The 16,179-nt window shown below is 40.8% G+C and overlaps 1 protein-coding gene across 1 annotated transcript; it reads right to left on the bottom strand.

Annotated features, from left to right (window-relative positions):
• Nucleotides 1-115: 115 nt before the first annotated feature.
• Nucleotides 116-15,538, bottom strand: FAM133B (family with sequence similarity 133 member B). The gene is made up of 11 exons (XM_065731240.1): nucleotides 15,401-15,538; nucleotides 12,376-12,473; nucleotides 11,626-11,704; nucleotides 9,593-9,667; nucleotides 9,401-9,433; nucleotides 8,919-8,987; nucleotides 7,429-7,524; nucleotides 6,235-6,282; nucleotides 4,407-4,502; nucleotides 3,578-3,625; nucleotides 116-2,211 (listed from the first exon to the last, which is right to left on the bottom strand). The coding sequence occupies exons 1-11, from the start codon at nucleotides 15,422-15,424 to the stop codon at nucleotides 2,125-2,127; spliced, it is 753 nt and encodes a 250-aa protein (XP_065587312.1). The 5' UTR covers nucleotides 15,425-15,538; the 3' UTR covers nucleotides 116-2,124.
• Between the last annotated feature and the right edge of the window lie 641 nt (nucleotides 15,539-16,179).

Below are 16,179 nucleotides of genomic sequence, written 5' to 3'. Positions count from 1 at the left end.
ACACGAAAGCAGCTCTGCTGGGAAGTGACAAAGCCTGTAAGCTCCTTAATAGCTACACCACTTCCAAAGCACTGCGTTTGTCACAGTCACAGCAGTTCTGTTCAGACAAGTAAAATGACATACGGGCCTAGGGATGTGGAAGACCGCGGCCCTCATTCCCGTCTTTATTTCATTCTGTTGCAGGTAGTCGTGTAAAAGTCAACTAAGGTATCACACAGAGCAGAGCAGCTGATACAAATCATCACCAAAAGGGCAACACCACGACTTAAAAACAAATGGAAAACACAAAACCCCCATTCCAAACCCCTACTGCTCGCTGCCTTTATTTAACCTCACCGACACAGCAGGGCCGAGGACCACTAGCATCAACTCCAGCAATATAAAATACGTCATCCAACTACTTAGTGTATTTTAGGACACTGCTGCGACACAATATCTGTATTTTCTAAGAACTTAACAGAAAAGTCAATGTCACTGTAGAATGACAATGTCAAATCATCTTTCTCCCCTCAGTTTTTATTTATGATCTGCAGACCAATTACCAATTACGAAAGGTCTCGAAATCCTTGGCAATAAAATACTTTAAACATCTGTGTGTTAGAGGTAAGTCAGAAGATAGCACCTGTGCAGTGGAAGGAGGGGTGGATCGTTACTGTAATCTCTAGCTGACCACTCAGACAGATGTGAGGTTGTCAGAGGCTGAAGCAGGCACAGCCACAGGTACTTCAATGGAAGATACAATGAGAATTCCATGTGAAAACTAAAATCTAATGGTTGATCGTGTTTTCTTGCGTGCACGTTTAATTTATAAAACCTTATTTTCAGTTCCTAAAGCAACTAATGTAAAATAAAACAGCTCTATGACTTAGGTCAACATGCTATAGCCCTCAAGTACAAAAATATAAATACAAACTGTTCAAACAGCATATTTAATGAGATTCTGGCAGTATGGTTTTCTTCCTTAATCTAACAAGATGCGTCATGTAACAGGCCTGCCACTGAACTTGCTCAGAGTAAAATCAGCTTCAATATGAAGCTGTTAAGGTATCAAAACCCTGCTTTTTACATGCTAAATATCTTCAGCAAGTGTGCACTTAAACACAGCAATGAACTTAACTGTAAGAGTAACTAAATACATACACGAAACTCTGCATGTGGAACATAACCCAGAGATCTGGTTACAACAAATGATTACCTGCATTTCGTTAATTTAATAAAGGTACAAATCATGCAAAACGATCCGAAAGATAATGCAAAGGGGGAAAAAAAAGAAAAAAGCTATCGGAGTTTGCAAGAAGTGTTCAACTAAACCAAAATGACATTAAATGGAATACGCTTATTTACTAGCACAGACCTATCGCTATTTCAAAGAAGCAGAGGTAAAAGTCTTCTGGCTTCGAATGTCAGTTATACTGCAGATGTCATTGCTCTTGCTCAATGCAGAAGCACATGCTCAGAAGCCCAGAACTGCTCATTCAGAGAAAGTCTGCTGCCAATAGTTCTGGCTTCTCTAGAATCAGAGATGCTGCGTCGATTAAAAACAGCAGAGATTTGCAGGGATCAAGGCACCCTATTCACTTAGCCTAAATGGTAGCATTCCCTTTCTCATAAGCATGAAGATGGTAATGGGGCAGCTACTACAAAGGCAGCATTTTATGCGTTATAATTAATTTCCCATGTTGTAAATGCCATTCGCAGACACCAGCTGGTAACAGTTTAAGTGTAATATAAACCTACAAGATGACTTTGGGCTTTTTACAAATATGATTTACAAATAAAGACTATTACTAATGCTTTAAAACACTACTTTCAGTATCTAAAAAGTTTAACTCTTACTTTCCAATATTTTACATCTTAGCTGGACTACCACCTTAATGTTGTTTCAAACATCTAACACTGCTTATTGGACTTGAATAAGAGTTGTACCTCATGTATTAAGCAGCAGGCAATAACAATGGTCTTCCCCAGCACAGCTGCATCTGGCTGGCTACTGAAAGATTAGGAATATTTCTAGAACACAGGGAAACTCATGCAGTTTGGTAAAGTTTGTTATCAGTTCACAGTTTAAATTTCCTTCAGTCATTGCACTTTTGTTGATAGTCTTGCTTTTTTTTTTTTTAAATACTATTCTGAATCTGAATTTGAACCAGCAGCTTTCTTTTTCTTCTTTTTACTATGCTTCTTGTGCTTCTTTCTCTTTTTCGCTTTATCCTAAAAAAAGAAAAAAAGCAAAAAGGAAGTTACAGTATGAGAAAACTGCCATCTACAGAATTCCATTAAATAACAATGGGAGCATGGAAATGAAGGCTCTACAAAGACATTTCGGGAGATGTTCCTTAAAAAAGATCTATGGCACTTCAGAGATTATTATAAAAGCCTATTGAAAAAAAAAATCACAAAAAGAAAGTTCATAATTTGCACTACTAACAGGAGTTTTCAGTTTATCTCCATCATGGTCTGGCCACTTCATACTCCTCAGCATCATCACTACCATATTTCTTTCTAGATTTCTGAGAGAATAATAAAGTGCTTTGACATCTTACATACGTGGGAGTAACTTGGATGCTGACAGATTTAAATAAGGTGCTCATATTCACAGTGCACTACACTAGGCTAGAATCTCCAGCACTTGTGCCTTAGTTAAAACAAAACGATTTCAATTTTAAATATTCACATATATGCCACACCTCCAGATTCAATCAAAAACTGAAAGACACAAACTTGTCCTTTGGCGAGTAGAATTTCAATTGGAATTCTTGAGTAGGTGTAACAATGTAAACAAAGCAAATCTGGTATAATATCTTGGTTCTACACACACTACTTATCTCTTTTAAGGAAAAAAAAAGTAAAAATTAGTCCCCAGAAAACTTATGACAAACACCTTATGAGGTTATGGTGAAAATGAACTCAAATTCCACAGAAAACATGTACTGAAATTCTCTGCTTCAGTGCCATATTTGGGCCTCACAGTGGAGACAGAGTAGCTCAGAACGACTACACTCCTAACTCAAGTGCATGTGTCCAATCTGAGGTTCTACATAAATCACTGCTGAACCCTTGTCTCACCTTTATCATCAGAGAAAGAATCAACAAAGCAGAGAAAAGCTATAGGCTGCCAGCAGCATTTCATGTGGCCGAGGGAAGAATTATATTAGTATTATGATGCTGCAGAGACTGCATCCTAAGGGCCTTTTTGTGGTCTGGTAGAGATGTACAAAGGAACATTTACACACAGTACTACAAAGGAGCAGCCTCAATATCTACATGGCAAACTGCTACCTCACCTGATGTTAGAAATTTGTAGTTCTATTAGGCTGGTACAGAGTGAAACACATTTTGACTCGATGCAATCAATATTAAATGTATCTCAATTCATATATGTCTATGTAATTAAAATAGTAACAAATTCTTCCTATGCAGCTGAAGAAGTGATTTCAAGAGGTAAAGAGAGAAATTTTGAATTTAGATTCATGTGACTTTAGCTATTATACATTTATGTTACTGAAAAAAGTAAAATTATAAATTAACCAAGTACAAGATACGAATATCCTGTAACTACAGTATAAGGGATACTTGCTGTTGCTTTCTCTTTTTCCTCATTGCTTTTCTTCTTTTTCACCTGAACCTAAAAAAAAGCCAGAAAACATTCAGGTGCAATGAGACAGCAGCTTTGGAATTGCTGTTTTACATGTAAGTTTGAACTTTTTGTTGCATGTAATGAGAAATGGCAAAACACTGCTAAGACACACAGAGTGGCTGCTGAAAAAACAGTGACTGTGTTGTATTCTAGAATAACTATAATCCTATAAACATCTGATTTTTGGACACTCTGCTATTAAAACACAGCAGAACAAGTAGCCAGCAGAGATGTACAGGTAAAAACAATTAAGCCAATACCCTGGTTGAAATTTCAGTGGAAAAATCCAGCAAATTGGAACTTCTCAATATTTTGTAATTCTACAGGAATAAATCCTGACAGGCAATACACACAAGGGTGAGAGTAAGATTATGTCCAACACCTTCTAGTTGAATGGCAAAAAGCAACTAAAAAAGTTGAACAGTCTTAGAATCTTGCCTGTCTGTATCCAATGATGAGAGAGAAATCTTGCGAAGCACCACTTAGCCTCATTTTATTAAACTCTAAAATGTCCACGAAAGGTTGGAAAGTTTCAAGAAAATAAATTCAGAATAACCTGTAGGTGGTAGGAGTTGCACTAAACAGTTCTTATCAGAAATCTTCAATAAAAAGAAAAATACAACTTTGAACATGCCACTGGCTTAAAATCAACTGCACAGAGCAGAGCATTTCAATAGCAGATTACATCTGGGCTAGTTTTAGTTGTTTACTCATGGGAATCAGTAAGCTAAAAGCATTCTAACAGCTGAAATTTAGCTTTCACACTCACCTCCTCTGTCTGATCCGGTTCTGATAAGGATTCTGATGATAAAGGCCCATCACCACGATCAGCTTTCTTCCTCTTTCTGTGATGATTTTTGCCATCCTACATAAAGTAATATATTCAAAAGTAACACTAAGGCCTTCAGATAATATGAAACTGCTGCTTTAAAAACATATGGAAATATTATTTCTAATTTATGAAATTATTTTTTAATATTGTATAGATTAAAACTAATCGCTCATCAGCAAATAATCATACAGTTAAAACGCTTTCAGTGGGAATGTGCTAATTTTCTGTGCACTGATTTTGTTGCCAAGATACTGCAACTTTTTAAGAGTGAGAGATCTAACAGTATAATACAGCCTCTTATTTTAAATGAAAACTCACAAAGGAGCAAGCATTTTAAAATAAAATGCTTCATCACTTCAAAAAGACCACTGAGTAAATGAAGATGTCTCAGTATGCACAAACACTGCTGCTTTGGTGCTGAGAAAATAAAATGCTCCCTTTATATTTGTGTGCAGCCTGCTCCTGGCATGGTTCAAGTTCTTTCAATATATCAATAGTTTCAATATATTTAAAGAGCAGTTTTCTATTTTTCTATTTTAGTTTTCATAATTCAGATGCTGCAGGAGTTTGCCCTGATGAGCCACTTTTTTCTTCTTCCTTACACTTTTTCAAGTAAGCTTTGCTCTGGACCAAGCAAGGCGTTCCTAAGAGCAAAGCTACTTGCCCCCATTTCCTCCATTCTAAGTAAAAAAAAAAAAAAAACAGTAAAAATTCTTATTAATCATCTTTTTGAGTGGTGAGATTACTTATATCCTCCTACTTAGTCTATTATAGGTACCACAATCCTTTTCCAGAAGAACTCATGAAAAGCACACACGAAGTAACCCATCTGAGAGGGCATCTGCAGAACAGGAAAGACCTCTAGCCATCAAAAGCCCTTTGATTTCAAAAGTGTGAAAGCAGCAATGCATCTTAACCAAGATTAAGGGGCTATGGCAGTCACTTGCTCTTTGAAGAAGAGATACTCAAGAAGAGTTGTTGGGAAATGAGAACTATGAAATAGAAACAGAGCAAAGAAAAAAACAAACAACACGATTGCCTGATGCAATGGAGATTTTATACATCAAACCTAATACTGTTGACTGTAGTAGTAGAGAGCAATGTGTTAAGAAAAGTAACTGGAGAAAGTAACTGGGCTGACACGGAAAGCTTTGTTAGTTTCTGCATTCAACATGAAGGAGGGAAGTCCTCAGATGCCTGTGTACAAAATGAGATGTGGGGGGAAGAAGGAAGGATTTTGTGCCCAGATTAAAGACAGAATAAGATACATTAGCTTAAGGTAATACAATTTTCTTTGTAATGTTTTAAAGCTTCCATAAGCAAAACATGCAATTATGACTACATTTAGATAAAAATATCCTCAGCTTGCTGCTACTCAATTTACAGTAATGAGCCAATATCCTACCAGGTATGTCACTGAAATATCATACTTTTTTTGGTCAATTTAACTGTTAATGTTAAGCCCCATGTACTAGAATGCAAATGATCTGCTCCAGCAGATTAGATCCTTTTTTCATTTACCTTCATGACAAAACCAGATCCAGCAGCTTCTACTGATAACAATTAATAAAATAGGAACCTAAAAATCTTATCTCCAATTGAGGGCACTGAATTGTCTAGTCTGGGACAGAAGATTTCCACAGGTGTAAGCTGAAGTATTCAATACGAAAAAAAATTATTTTTAGGGGGGCAGAGAAGGGAGCAGAGACCCATTATATATGTAAAACAAAGATCTGATGCAAGCATTTAAAAAGTAAAACTATACCTTCTCTTTTTCATGGTCTTCCTTTGACTTTTTCTTTTTTGCACTGTCCTAGGTAGAAAGAAAAACATCCATCAAGACAAAATTATTCTGTCAAAAAAAAGAAATAGCAACAGCAGCCTGACCCAATGCCTTCTTCTATATACTGAAGATTGTTAACTAGCAGCTAACAAGAACAATACAAAAAAAAAAACACAAAAAAACCCAAGATTTTGATGTCAGCTGCTAATTTCCGGAACAAGCAGTGAGAAAAGGTCTCTGTGGCATCACACAACAGAGAACTTGCCCAGACCAGTACACTTAAAGAGCCTCTAAAAAGGATCCCAGGCACTGCTACCATCACCACACACTTCTCTCACCCCTAGCACTCTGCAGTCTTTAAGCAGAGATTGCCACAGAATTTTCTATCTTTCACTTTCAAAAGTAAGAGTATGTTCATTTACGTAGGAAACCATTTCAAACTGCCACTAGCACAAATTCATAGTTGGATGCAAACAGTGATTCATCAGGATTTATACCATTCTGAATTAGATATTCCATGAAAACTCCAGTAAAATGGCAGCCTACACACAGCACTATTATTATCGAGGGAAGAAGTACAGTTACTGTCCACTACCACAGAAAAATGGTAAAAAAATGGACTGCCACATACATCTTTGCTAATTTTGGATCTGTGAGTACACAGTGCTCTACCTTCCTTGTAAGTATTAAAACAAACAAACCAACCAACCCCAAACTTTCAATTTATTAATTATTTAAGGCTGAGAGGTCCAATAGGCAACTATTCAGTCCAAACAGACTGAGAAAAGCAGTATCCTGGCTACTGATTCCTTGCAATATCTGTATTTTCACAGATGGCGTTTGATTCAATAGTACACTGACAAGAACATCACAGAACATTTTCATTTTTGAAGTGTTAATGTAGTATTAAAACATTTGAGCAGCACAGAAACTGCTTATGTCTGAATCCAGACAAGTAGATAAAAACAGATGGAATACTTATTCTAAAGATGAACTATTTTCTGTCAGACACTGTGGACAGGAGAGGTATGTTCATGATCGTAACTTAATGATACAAGCACACCTCAGCCACAGTAACAATGCATGACTTTGAATACATCAATTACAAAGTCAGAAATGCTTGTCTTTGTAACACAGATTAGAGTCATTTCCTGAGGGTAACGTGCACTTAATTACCTTGCTGTCTGACTCAGATTCAGAAGCTGAGCTGGAAGAAGATTTCCGTGAGGAGCGGTGTTTCTTCTTCTTTTTTTTCTTCCCCTGCTTCTTATCCTATCCATGAATATTTTAGGAAAAAAGAAAAAGACAATCCTGAATTTATTTTCACTAGATATTAAAGACTTATATTACACGCAAAGAATAGGGAACACCAAATTCCTACATATTATTATTTTCTTGAGGAATAAGCATACTGCAATTGATTCCTCTAGTAGAAGACATTCATAACTCTTCTGCACTGAAAAAAATGAACTAGTATAAAATTCAGGTTCTCTAGATTCTGTTTATCATTCAGATACATGCTACTGAACCTGACTATCTCTAAGAAAAGATTTTTCCTGAACTAGTAACATCAATACATTTGTGTTGTTGTGATTAGCTGGGGGGATTCTACTGGACAAAAAATATAAAAACATATTCATTTATATAATTATAAAAATATATTCATTTTTGAAGAAGTTGTTGAACATATCTAAAATTCACAACTGTATCATATGCACCAAATTTAAACAGTTTTATGCAAACTAAGCCCTCAAAGAATATTTTAAAATACATTGCCAAGATCTGTGTTAAGTAAGTCTCATGATAAAGTGTGAGCTGATACTTGACTTTTTATATGAAATATTCTTGGACAGAAAAAAATGTGTCACTGTGCATTCCACTTCCTATCAGTTCAATATGTTACTTTTATTTTCTCCTCATCTTCTAGAGAGGATAGCCTGAAAGCCTTATTCTGATCACAGGCTTTTTGTAAGGACATGTAGCGACACAAGGGGAAACAGTTTTAAACTGGAAGGGGGTAGATTTAGACTAGATATTAGGAAGGAATTCTTTACTGTGAGGGTGGTGAGACACTGGAACGGATTGCCCAGAGAAGTTGTGGATGCCCCCTCCCCGGAAGCTTTTCACCATAGCAGGGGGGTTGGAACTACATCTGGATGTCCCTCCCAAGACAAACTGATCTAGATCCAACAAGACCAGAAGGAGCTCATCCGAAGTATGTAAACCTCTCAGTTTAATCCAGCAGCTTCAGAGTATTGCTGTGGGTTAGCCTAGTTGGCACTAAATCATTTTGGAATAAATCTCAGGTTCTACAGACAAAAGTGGTTAATACGTGTAGTGCTGACTGCTTATTTCCATAATGAACTACAGTATCATCCTTTTAAATGCAACTTTATTGGCTGTTCAAGTTGGTCACCAGTATGTACAATTAAACAAATACTAGCCACTATTTCAGCGACTCGGGTACAGATGGTAAAATGCTTACTCATCTTTGGTTACATCTTCCATGTTCAAAACAGAAATCCCAAACATTTCCTCCATGGTGGAAGAGTTCTCTTAACACAACAACGCTCTCTGCAGTCATGCCTCGAGCATGCTGACATAATGCAAAGGCAAAATTCCACTCAAAATACAAAACATGCTTCATCCTGTAGTTTAGTTCTTACCTCATCTTCTGAATCAGATGCACTGCTGGAAGAATCAGAGCTTGATGAAGAAGAGGAAGATGAAGACAACTTGACCAAACACAACAAAAAGTGAAGCTTGTGAGATGCAGCATTTTGTCCACCAAATAAGTAAAAATCCATGCAAACACCTAACCTAAAATCTCTCAATTTGCAAAGCATTTCTGATATCAGTTTACTTCCAAGAAGCTGGGCCCATGTAGATTTCCTTAAATAAGACTGTAAAAAGTGACTTCTGATACTTTTCATGTAATAGTGTATATGTAATGTTTTCCCTCCCCACCAACTGCTGTTCAAGCAGAAATAAAATTCTCCTTGTACAGAGCAATCTGCCTCTCTCAAATGAAAATCGGGTTAACTTATTCAAAATTAAAACTGTGTCTCCTCTTTCCAAGAAGACTTAAGTGGCAAATACGTTCAATCCCAAACCAAAAAAAGCTCAGAAAACTGAAAATTTTGCTCACCCTACTCGATTTCTTCTTTTCCTTTTTCTTTTTCTTAAAAACAGAATAGAACAAATGTTATTTTTGCAACGTGTTCTTGTGCATTTACGTTCATGTAATTTGCTGCTGGTTTTTAAAATGGATTTATGCCATTTTGCATTGCCACCATTGATGGCAAAAACCAGTTCCAAATACAAACTGAAAATAACTGACCTCTTTCTTTTTGGAGGAACTCTCATTTCCACCTAGTAATTTCTCCCTGTGTTTTTCCAGTTCTTTCTTCCAATTCTGAAACAAACAAAATAAAGGTGACATGATTGTTATTTCCAAACAGCCTTATTAACAGAACTTTGTCAAAATTGTATTCTTTACTTGAATTGATATGGTTTTCACAAAACCCACAGAAAATAAACAACCTGTAGTATTAACTGTGGCTATGATGAATTTGATTCTACAGAAGATTAAAATTAATCCAATTATCTGAGTTCACACCTTAATGTTCAAGTTATTTGGGCTTCAGAGATGGTTATTTGTCTTGAAGGTCATCAATTTTGGTATCTTGATTTTTGTAGTACCACATAGCTCTTATCAGAACACGTCAGTACGGTGGGTCAGCCTACCAATAAAATGCACTCTGCCTATGTTTTAGAATTACCTGAAGTAGAATGGCAAGACACATGTTTCTGGACCTTCTTCAGTGCACGAGTGCATGTAGTGTCTGTTCTGTGCTCTGTCAGTGTCAATGATTAGAACTTTATTATGCATGTCTCTTTTATTTCCCTTACAAGCTCTCTCAGTCTACCCCTAATTCCTCTTTTAAGGGCTCTGAAGCATCCAACATCCCATCATACTGAAGTTCTGCTGGCTTGTGCTATTCCTACTTCCCCTGTCAGCAATATCAGGTGCTCCTTTCTTTATTATCATTCCGATCCTTCCTTTCCTCCTAATTAAGCTGTTCTGGTATTGTACTGGCAAAGAAATGACAGCCCACATACTGTGCTGAAGGGAAAGAAATACCAGGACTTGAATACGATTATACACAAGCAGTGCAATATGACACACAGAACCCTGGGTCAGCGTGCTGTGAATTAGCTTAACAGTGCTGCTGAAAGATGACACAAGGACAGCCAGCATACAGTGCTGCACGTAGCATGTTTCAATGATCCAAGGTGATGCATACAGAGTACTGCAGCAGGCTGCATGCTTCTGCTACCTGGTGCTACTCTGACAGCAGGCTGGGCTTTGTTAGGCACACATTCTCTCTGAAGTAGAAACAGACTGGATATGGGTACTTTAAAAAATAAAGGAGAAGAAAAAAAGCATCAGAATGTCTGTCAGTAAACTGAGAGGGCACCTCATTCAGAGGCTTGTAACCCTTTCCACCACTGAGAAAGCTGTGCTTAGAAGCTACAAATAATTCACAAGAAAGCAAAGGGACGATAAAGTACTAAACCAAAATCACAAAGCTGGAACCGACAGAGCACAAAACAACACATCCCCCTGGAACTGCATCCTATCATCTTCCAAATAATGGTATAAATTCTGAAGCAAAAAGATGTAACAAGCAGAGTACCAAGCCCTTTTAGTAACAGAGGAGGAGCACTATCTACTTCAACCAGAAACTCTCACACAGTGATGAAGATTACTGCTTGAAGCTGATCCCAAGACATCAGAATCCAAGAAGGGAACAGAGCAGTTAAATTCATCATCTACTGTTTCCTTCCTATGTACACAACAGGAGATGCACACAAAACTTTCTTACAGCATGCTGATCTCCAGCAGAAGCTAAACACGGTTATCAGAACAGCTCCACTTATAGAAGGGAACCAGCACAGAATGTAATCAGCTTAGGATGAGAGAGACGTGTTCCATAAGAATATCTGGACATTCAAGGCCATTCTTTGTGCACTCCCCCATATCCACATCACATATTCCCAGTCTCATTCCAGTAACACACCTCTTTCCAATATGTTTGGATTGTGTGACCTTAAAAACAAGTGAAGATTAGTTCACATTTTCTTCACAGCGTTTCTCAAAACTTTTTAAGCAGTGCTGCTGTGAGCCAGGAGTAGCTCTTCATTGGTTAATAGGTAATGTTAACATTCAATACAAACATAACAAAACATTCACACATCACAAGTTTGAGCGTTATGAAATATTAAGGGTACTTGGTGCCATTAATGATAAGAAAAGCAGCACACAGGATAAGATAGCTGAGGCATGAACATATTAGCAAAATTACCCACCTCGTTCATCTTTTCTTCAAACTCAGCCAAAGCCCTGGATCCCTTCTTTTTCTTCTCCAGCTGTTCTTTTACTTCTTCCCTGCACAAAAAGGATGGGAGATCAGTTACTGTACTTTCACAATTAAGAATACCTTCTTCAATGTCTAACTTTACGTGTTTTTTTTTTTTTTTTTTTGAAGTTTAGCTTTGGCTGAGCTTCCAACAGAAAAATTATCTTAGATGTTACTTACGTGGTAACCTAACTATAATAATTTAAGTATGGCTGCTAAACCTCTCTGAAAGATCTAAAGCTGGATTGTCAATTAGGTAAATTGTGCTCTAATTTCTTAAGAGAGGAGGCAAAATGGACTGAATGTAAAGTACGCTAGCGATGGTATCTTAAAGTGATGATTTTGTGGGGTATGACAGACTATGTTCTAAGAATCTACCAACAAAATGTTTTTCCTAGAGGTTACTTTGTTTTAAAATTGAATATGTCTGTAGGCTTTAAAGTATTAGGCTTCTGAAAGAGGTAAAATAACCAACATTTTACTCTTCTGAGAAATTGTAGCCAAGGTATTTAAAGACAAATGAGAAACGTGTATTTCAAGTGAAATATCATTTTTAAAAGAGAATACTGAATATCCATTTAGAGAACAACATCTTGGCCAGAGCCAAGGAACCTTCCAAAATGTGCCAGTGTGAATTTGGGGAGGATGCAGGTAACAGAGAACACAGGGAACAAACCTTTCACTCAGCTCAGGCACTTACCACGTTGGCCTTGGTCTGTTCAAGTAGTCCTGTATTGTTGGTCCCGAATTTTGGGCAGGACCTCGTGCTCTGGCCATAGCTATGGGATTCATGTAAGCCTTGAAAATGAAACAAGAAATACAAAGTTCGTTGGTTGCACTGTTATCAAAATCTGTCCTTGCTGTTCTTCACACGCCTTTTTTTCTCATTCACAGTAAGACCTGGGAGAAGTGCTTTCAGTTTGTTACACAGTGGCAGAAGGAACTCATTCCCAAAAGGACCACTCCCCTCCCTGAGCAACGACTTTGCAAGCAGAGTACAGCCTCAGGATCATGGAAACATTCCTCCTTGGGACACGGAAAGCATGATTTAATTTCAGCTCTTTGTCTCCAGGACATCTGGCACTCGGGCCTTTGGAGTTCTGCTCAAAACTGATGACAGCAGATTCAGTGCATCCAGGATAAAACAACAACACCCCACAAGACTGCTGTAATGCCAAACAAGCAGTGCTCTGCTGACAGTTGTGCATATATGAGACCTTGGATGCTTAGGGCAATCTTGAGGCAAAGAGCTGGAATTTTATGAGGTATCTGTTAGAATCTCAGCAATTAATGTCAGAAACTGAAGCAAACAATTACTCAATTGTTCCTGTGCAGATGATATTTTGCTCACGCAGAAGGGAAGCACATCTTCCCTTGCCTCCTGGCTCTTAGCACTATGCCATCCCAATGCTTCACAACTTACCTTCATAAAACACAAGACAAACTGCTCCTACTGCCCACAGCTTGGAGATAAGAAAAAGGTCAAAGCAATGAGCAGCTCTGGTTGCCTGGCACCTTCTTTTGTAGCAGGTGGGTGCACGCGCTCAAGTGAAGATATGTACTCATAACTCTAGCACTTAATTTATATTACAAACCAATAAACGAGTAGAAATCCTGCATCCAAACTGAGCTCGAGTCAGAAAGGATTTCCTTTAGCAGTGCAGGAATGCAGTACTTCAACACTGCTTTCATTAAACCAAGACAACTGCAGTGCACTGGGAGCAGCAGAAATTATGGCAGAGATGCAGTTCCCAGCCTGGCTCCCTGCAGCCCTCGTTGGCTACCTGCAGGAAATCCTTCTGAAAGCTCGAGCTTCTTACATTACTAATAATTCCTAAGAACAAGACTGCTCATTGTTCTTCAATAAAATTTAGCTGTTTTCCTCCCAGACTAACCCAAAATGACAACTATTCCCTCTCTACCTCTTGGCTAGAGCTGCCAAATGCTGGGTTTTTTTGCCCCAAACCGACTCCTTGCAAGCCCTCCATACAGTGGACATTCTTTTACCTTCCCAGTAGCAGGCACGTAATGGCTGAATACTGCAGTGCATCCCACAATTAGAGAATGTACATCTTAAAATATTCCTATAATTTCAGTAGCTTTATTTATGAAGATTCACTTTGCCAACAAATATTTCCTAGAAGCACTTATGCTGCTTTGCCAAACTGCATTTCAGCAGCCAGAGAGCACACAGAAATGTGCCCTAACAAAGTGCTTGTGTGCACATTCATTTTCCTCTCCCGGCAGTTTGCTCAGGCAGTTATTAAAGATATCTGCTGTACAGCTTTTGTGCTCATAGAAAGCAGAAGGTACCTTCAGCTGGCACGAGTCCTATGGGCAAACTATGCAACCCCTCAGTGCCCTGCAAGAATCATGAAGATGGGAAAGAAATCAATGCAGTGTCCTTCTCCAAATGGTGGCAACTTGAGGAATGGTGATGGGTAAAATATAAGAGGTGGAAAGCTCTGCAATTACAGAGGAGCAGAAAAGGGCCCTATGAGTTAACCTGTCTATACCAGCAGCCACTGTGGCTGACTCTTTACTGTGCCATAGATTATACGGATATAAGATTGGCAGGCAAGGGTAAGTACATCCCCACTGTACTATTAAAATAATTCTAAGCAGATGCCCAAACACAGCCCGAAACACTACATGAGGGCAGTACACCTGAAACATAGGCCTGGCCCTGCACTCCGACACTGTCATGTCTTTAGAATTACAGAACCACAGAATGGTTTGGGTTGGAAGGATGTGAAGGATCGCCAGCACCAACCCAGTGCCATGGGCAGGGCTCTACCCACCAGGTCAGGCTGCCCAGGATCCAGGCAACGCAGCCCTGTGCACCTCCAGGGATGGGGCACCCACAGCAATCTGGGCAGCAGTGCTAGTGCCTCATTGCCCTCTGAGTAAATAATTTAGTCCTGACATCTAACCTAAATCACCTCTCCTTTAGCGATCCCATCATTTTGGTGCCTCTGTGAAGCAACTAAAGGCCCTCAGCTCTCCACTGGGTCAGTGTCTGCGTACACCTCTTGCACAGTCCTGTTGAGCTCAGCAGACACTTGCCTGTGAAAAGCCAGCTACAGCTCAAAGCATTTACTAGAAACAAGGGGAAATACAAGTCTCATGACTTATATTTCATCACAAAACTCATAAACAGCAAATTTGCACTTCATGGTGCCTACAGAAGGGATGAGTGTAAGGCGAGAAGCTGACGGGTAGGCACAAGTTTCAAGCAGAATTCTAGAGGAACGAATGCAGTAACAATGCAGCGTTAAGCTCTACAGTCAGGAGTAGTGAGGCGAGCGGGGCCGAGCGCAGCCCGTTCCAGTAGGGCCCAACTCCATGTGTAAGGCCACGCGGCGCAGCGACGACCAGAATTGCTTCAGCAGCTGCACAACTCCCGCTGGGAACGCTGCGCTTTTGAACGACTGGGCCAGCATCTGAATCAGCCGAGCTCGGCAGCTCGCGGAACAGCTCTCAGTCGCGGCTGCCGCCGGCTTGGACCCGGCAGAGCCGCAGGGTGCCCGCCCACCGCGCTCCGAACACACCGAGCGCTGCCCGTCCCCTCCCGCCCGGAACCTGGCACGGCACCGCGCCGCTCGGGCCCTTCTTCCGCGGCCGCCGCCCGCCGCGCCTGCCCGGGCCGAGGCGCCGCTCGGGCCCCGCGGCCGAGCCCGGCGGCGGTCGCCCGGCCCCCGTCGCCGCCCGCGGGCGCTACTCACCACGCGGTTGTCCCGCTTCCCCATGGCGGCGGCGCCGCCGCGGCCCGGCCCGGGCCCCTTCCCCGCGTCAGGGAGGCCGCGCCGCAGGCGCCCGGCCCCGCGCAGCCACAGCGCCCCGCGAGCGGCGATGGCGCCGGCCGAACAGCGCCCCCTGCCGGCGGCACCGCGGGCGGGGACGGGGCGGAGCCCTCGGGATTGGGGGGGGGCCGCGGTGGAGAGAGCTGGGGGCTGAAAGGAGGTTGGGGCGTGCGGTGCTTTGGTGCCTTGAGATGGGGAAATGTGGACCGTGAACACCCCAGCGGACGGGAGGACGCCGCTGTGAGGGTTTTTACTCCTCACGACCGACCCGGTGGTCGCTCTGGAGGAGTGTGTTCGCTGAGGTGTGCGCTGAGGTGCTGTGACATGGCACAGTGCTGTGTGGAGCCGGCTTCGTTTGCCAAAACAAAAGGGAAGAGAAAAGGCGAATAAGTGTTCAGTCGTGATTTGTTACCGCTCTGCATCCCTGGCAAACCAAGGATGGCTGCAGTGTGGTGCCCAAGAAATCTATCAAAGACTCGAGCAGCAAAAACCCCCCTAAGGCAGATGGAGAAAAAGCATGAGCTGAGAGAGATCGTGCCCCTTATGGCGCAGCCTTGCCCTCCTCAGCCTGGTATGTGAAGGGGCCTGGGCCCAGGCCTGGCTGTGCTGCTGCTACCACACCCTGGGTATGGGGACACAGGTCTGGCTGTGGCACCGCAGGTTGTGCCTGGGGTTGCAGAGGGCTGGGAGCACCACGGCCT

Source organism: Cyrtonyx montezumae, unplaced genomic scaffold (assembly GCF_038088225.1).
Source record: "Cyrtonyx montezumae isolate F1298 unplaced genomic scaffold, pur_monq_1.0 scaffold_14, whole genome shotgun sequence".
Lineage (NCBI taxonomy): Eukaryota > Metazoa > Chordata > Aves > Galliformes > Odontophoridae > Cyrtonyx > Cyrtonyx montezumae.
Note: the sequence above shows the minus strand (reverse complement) of the source record. Positions and strands in the feature narration are given on the sequence as shown.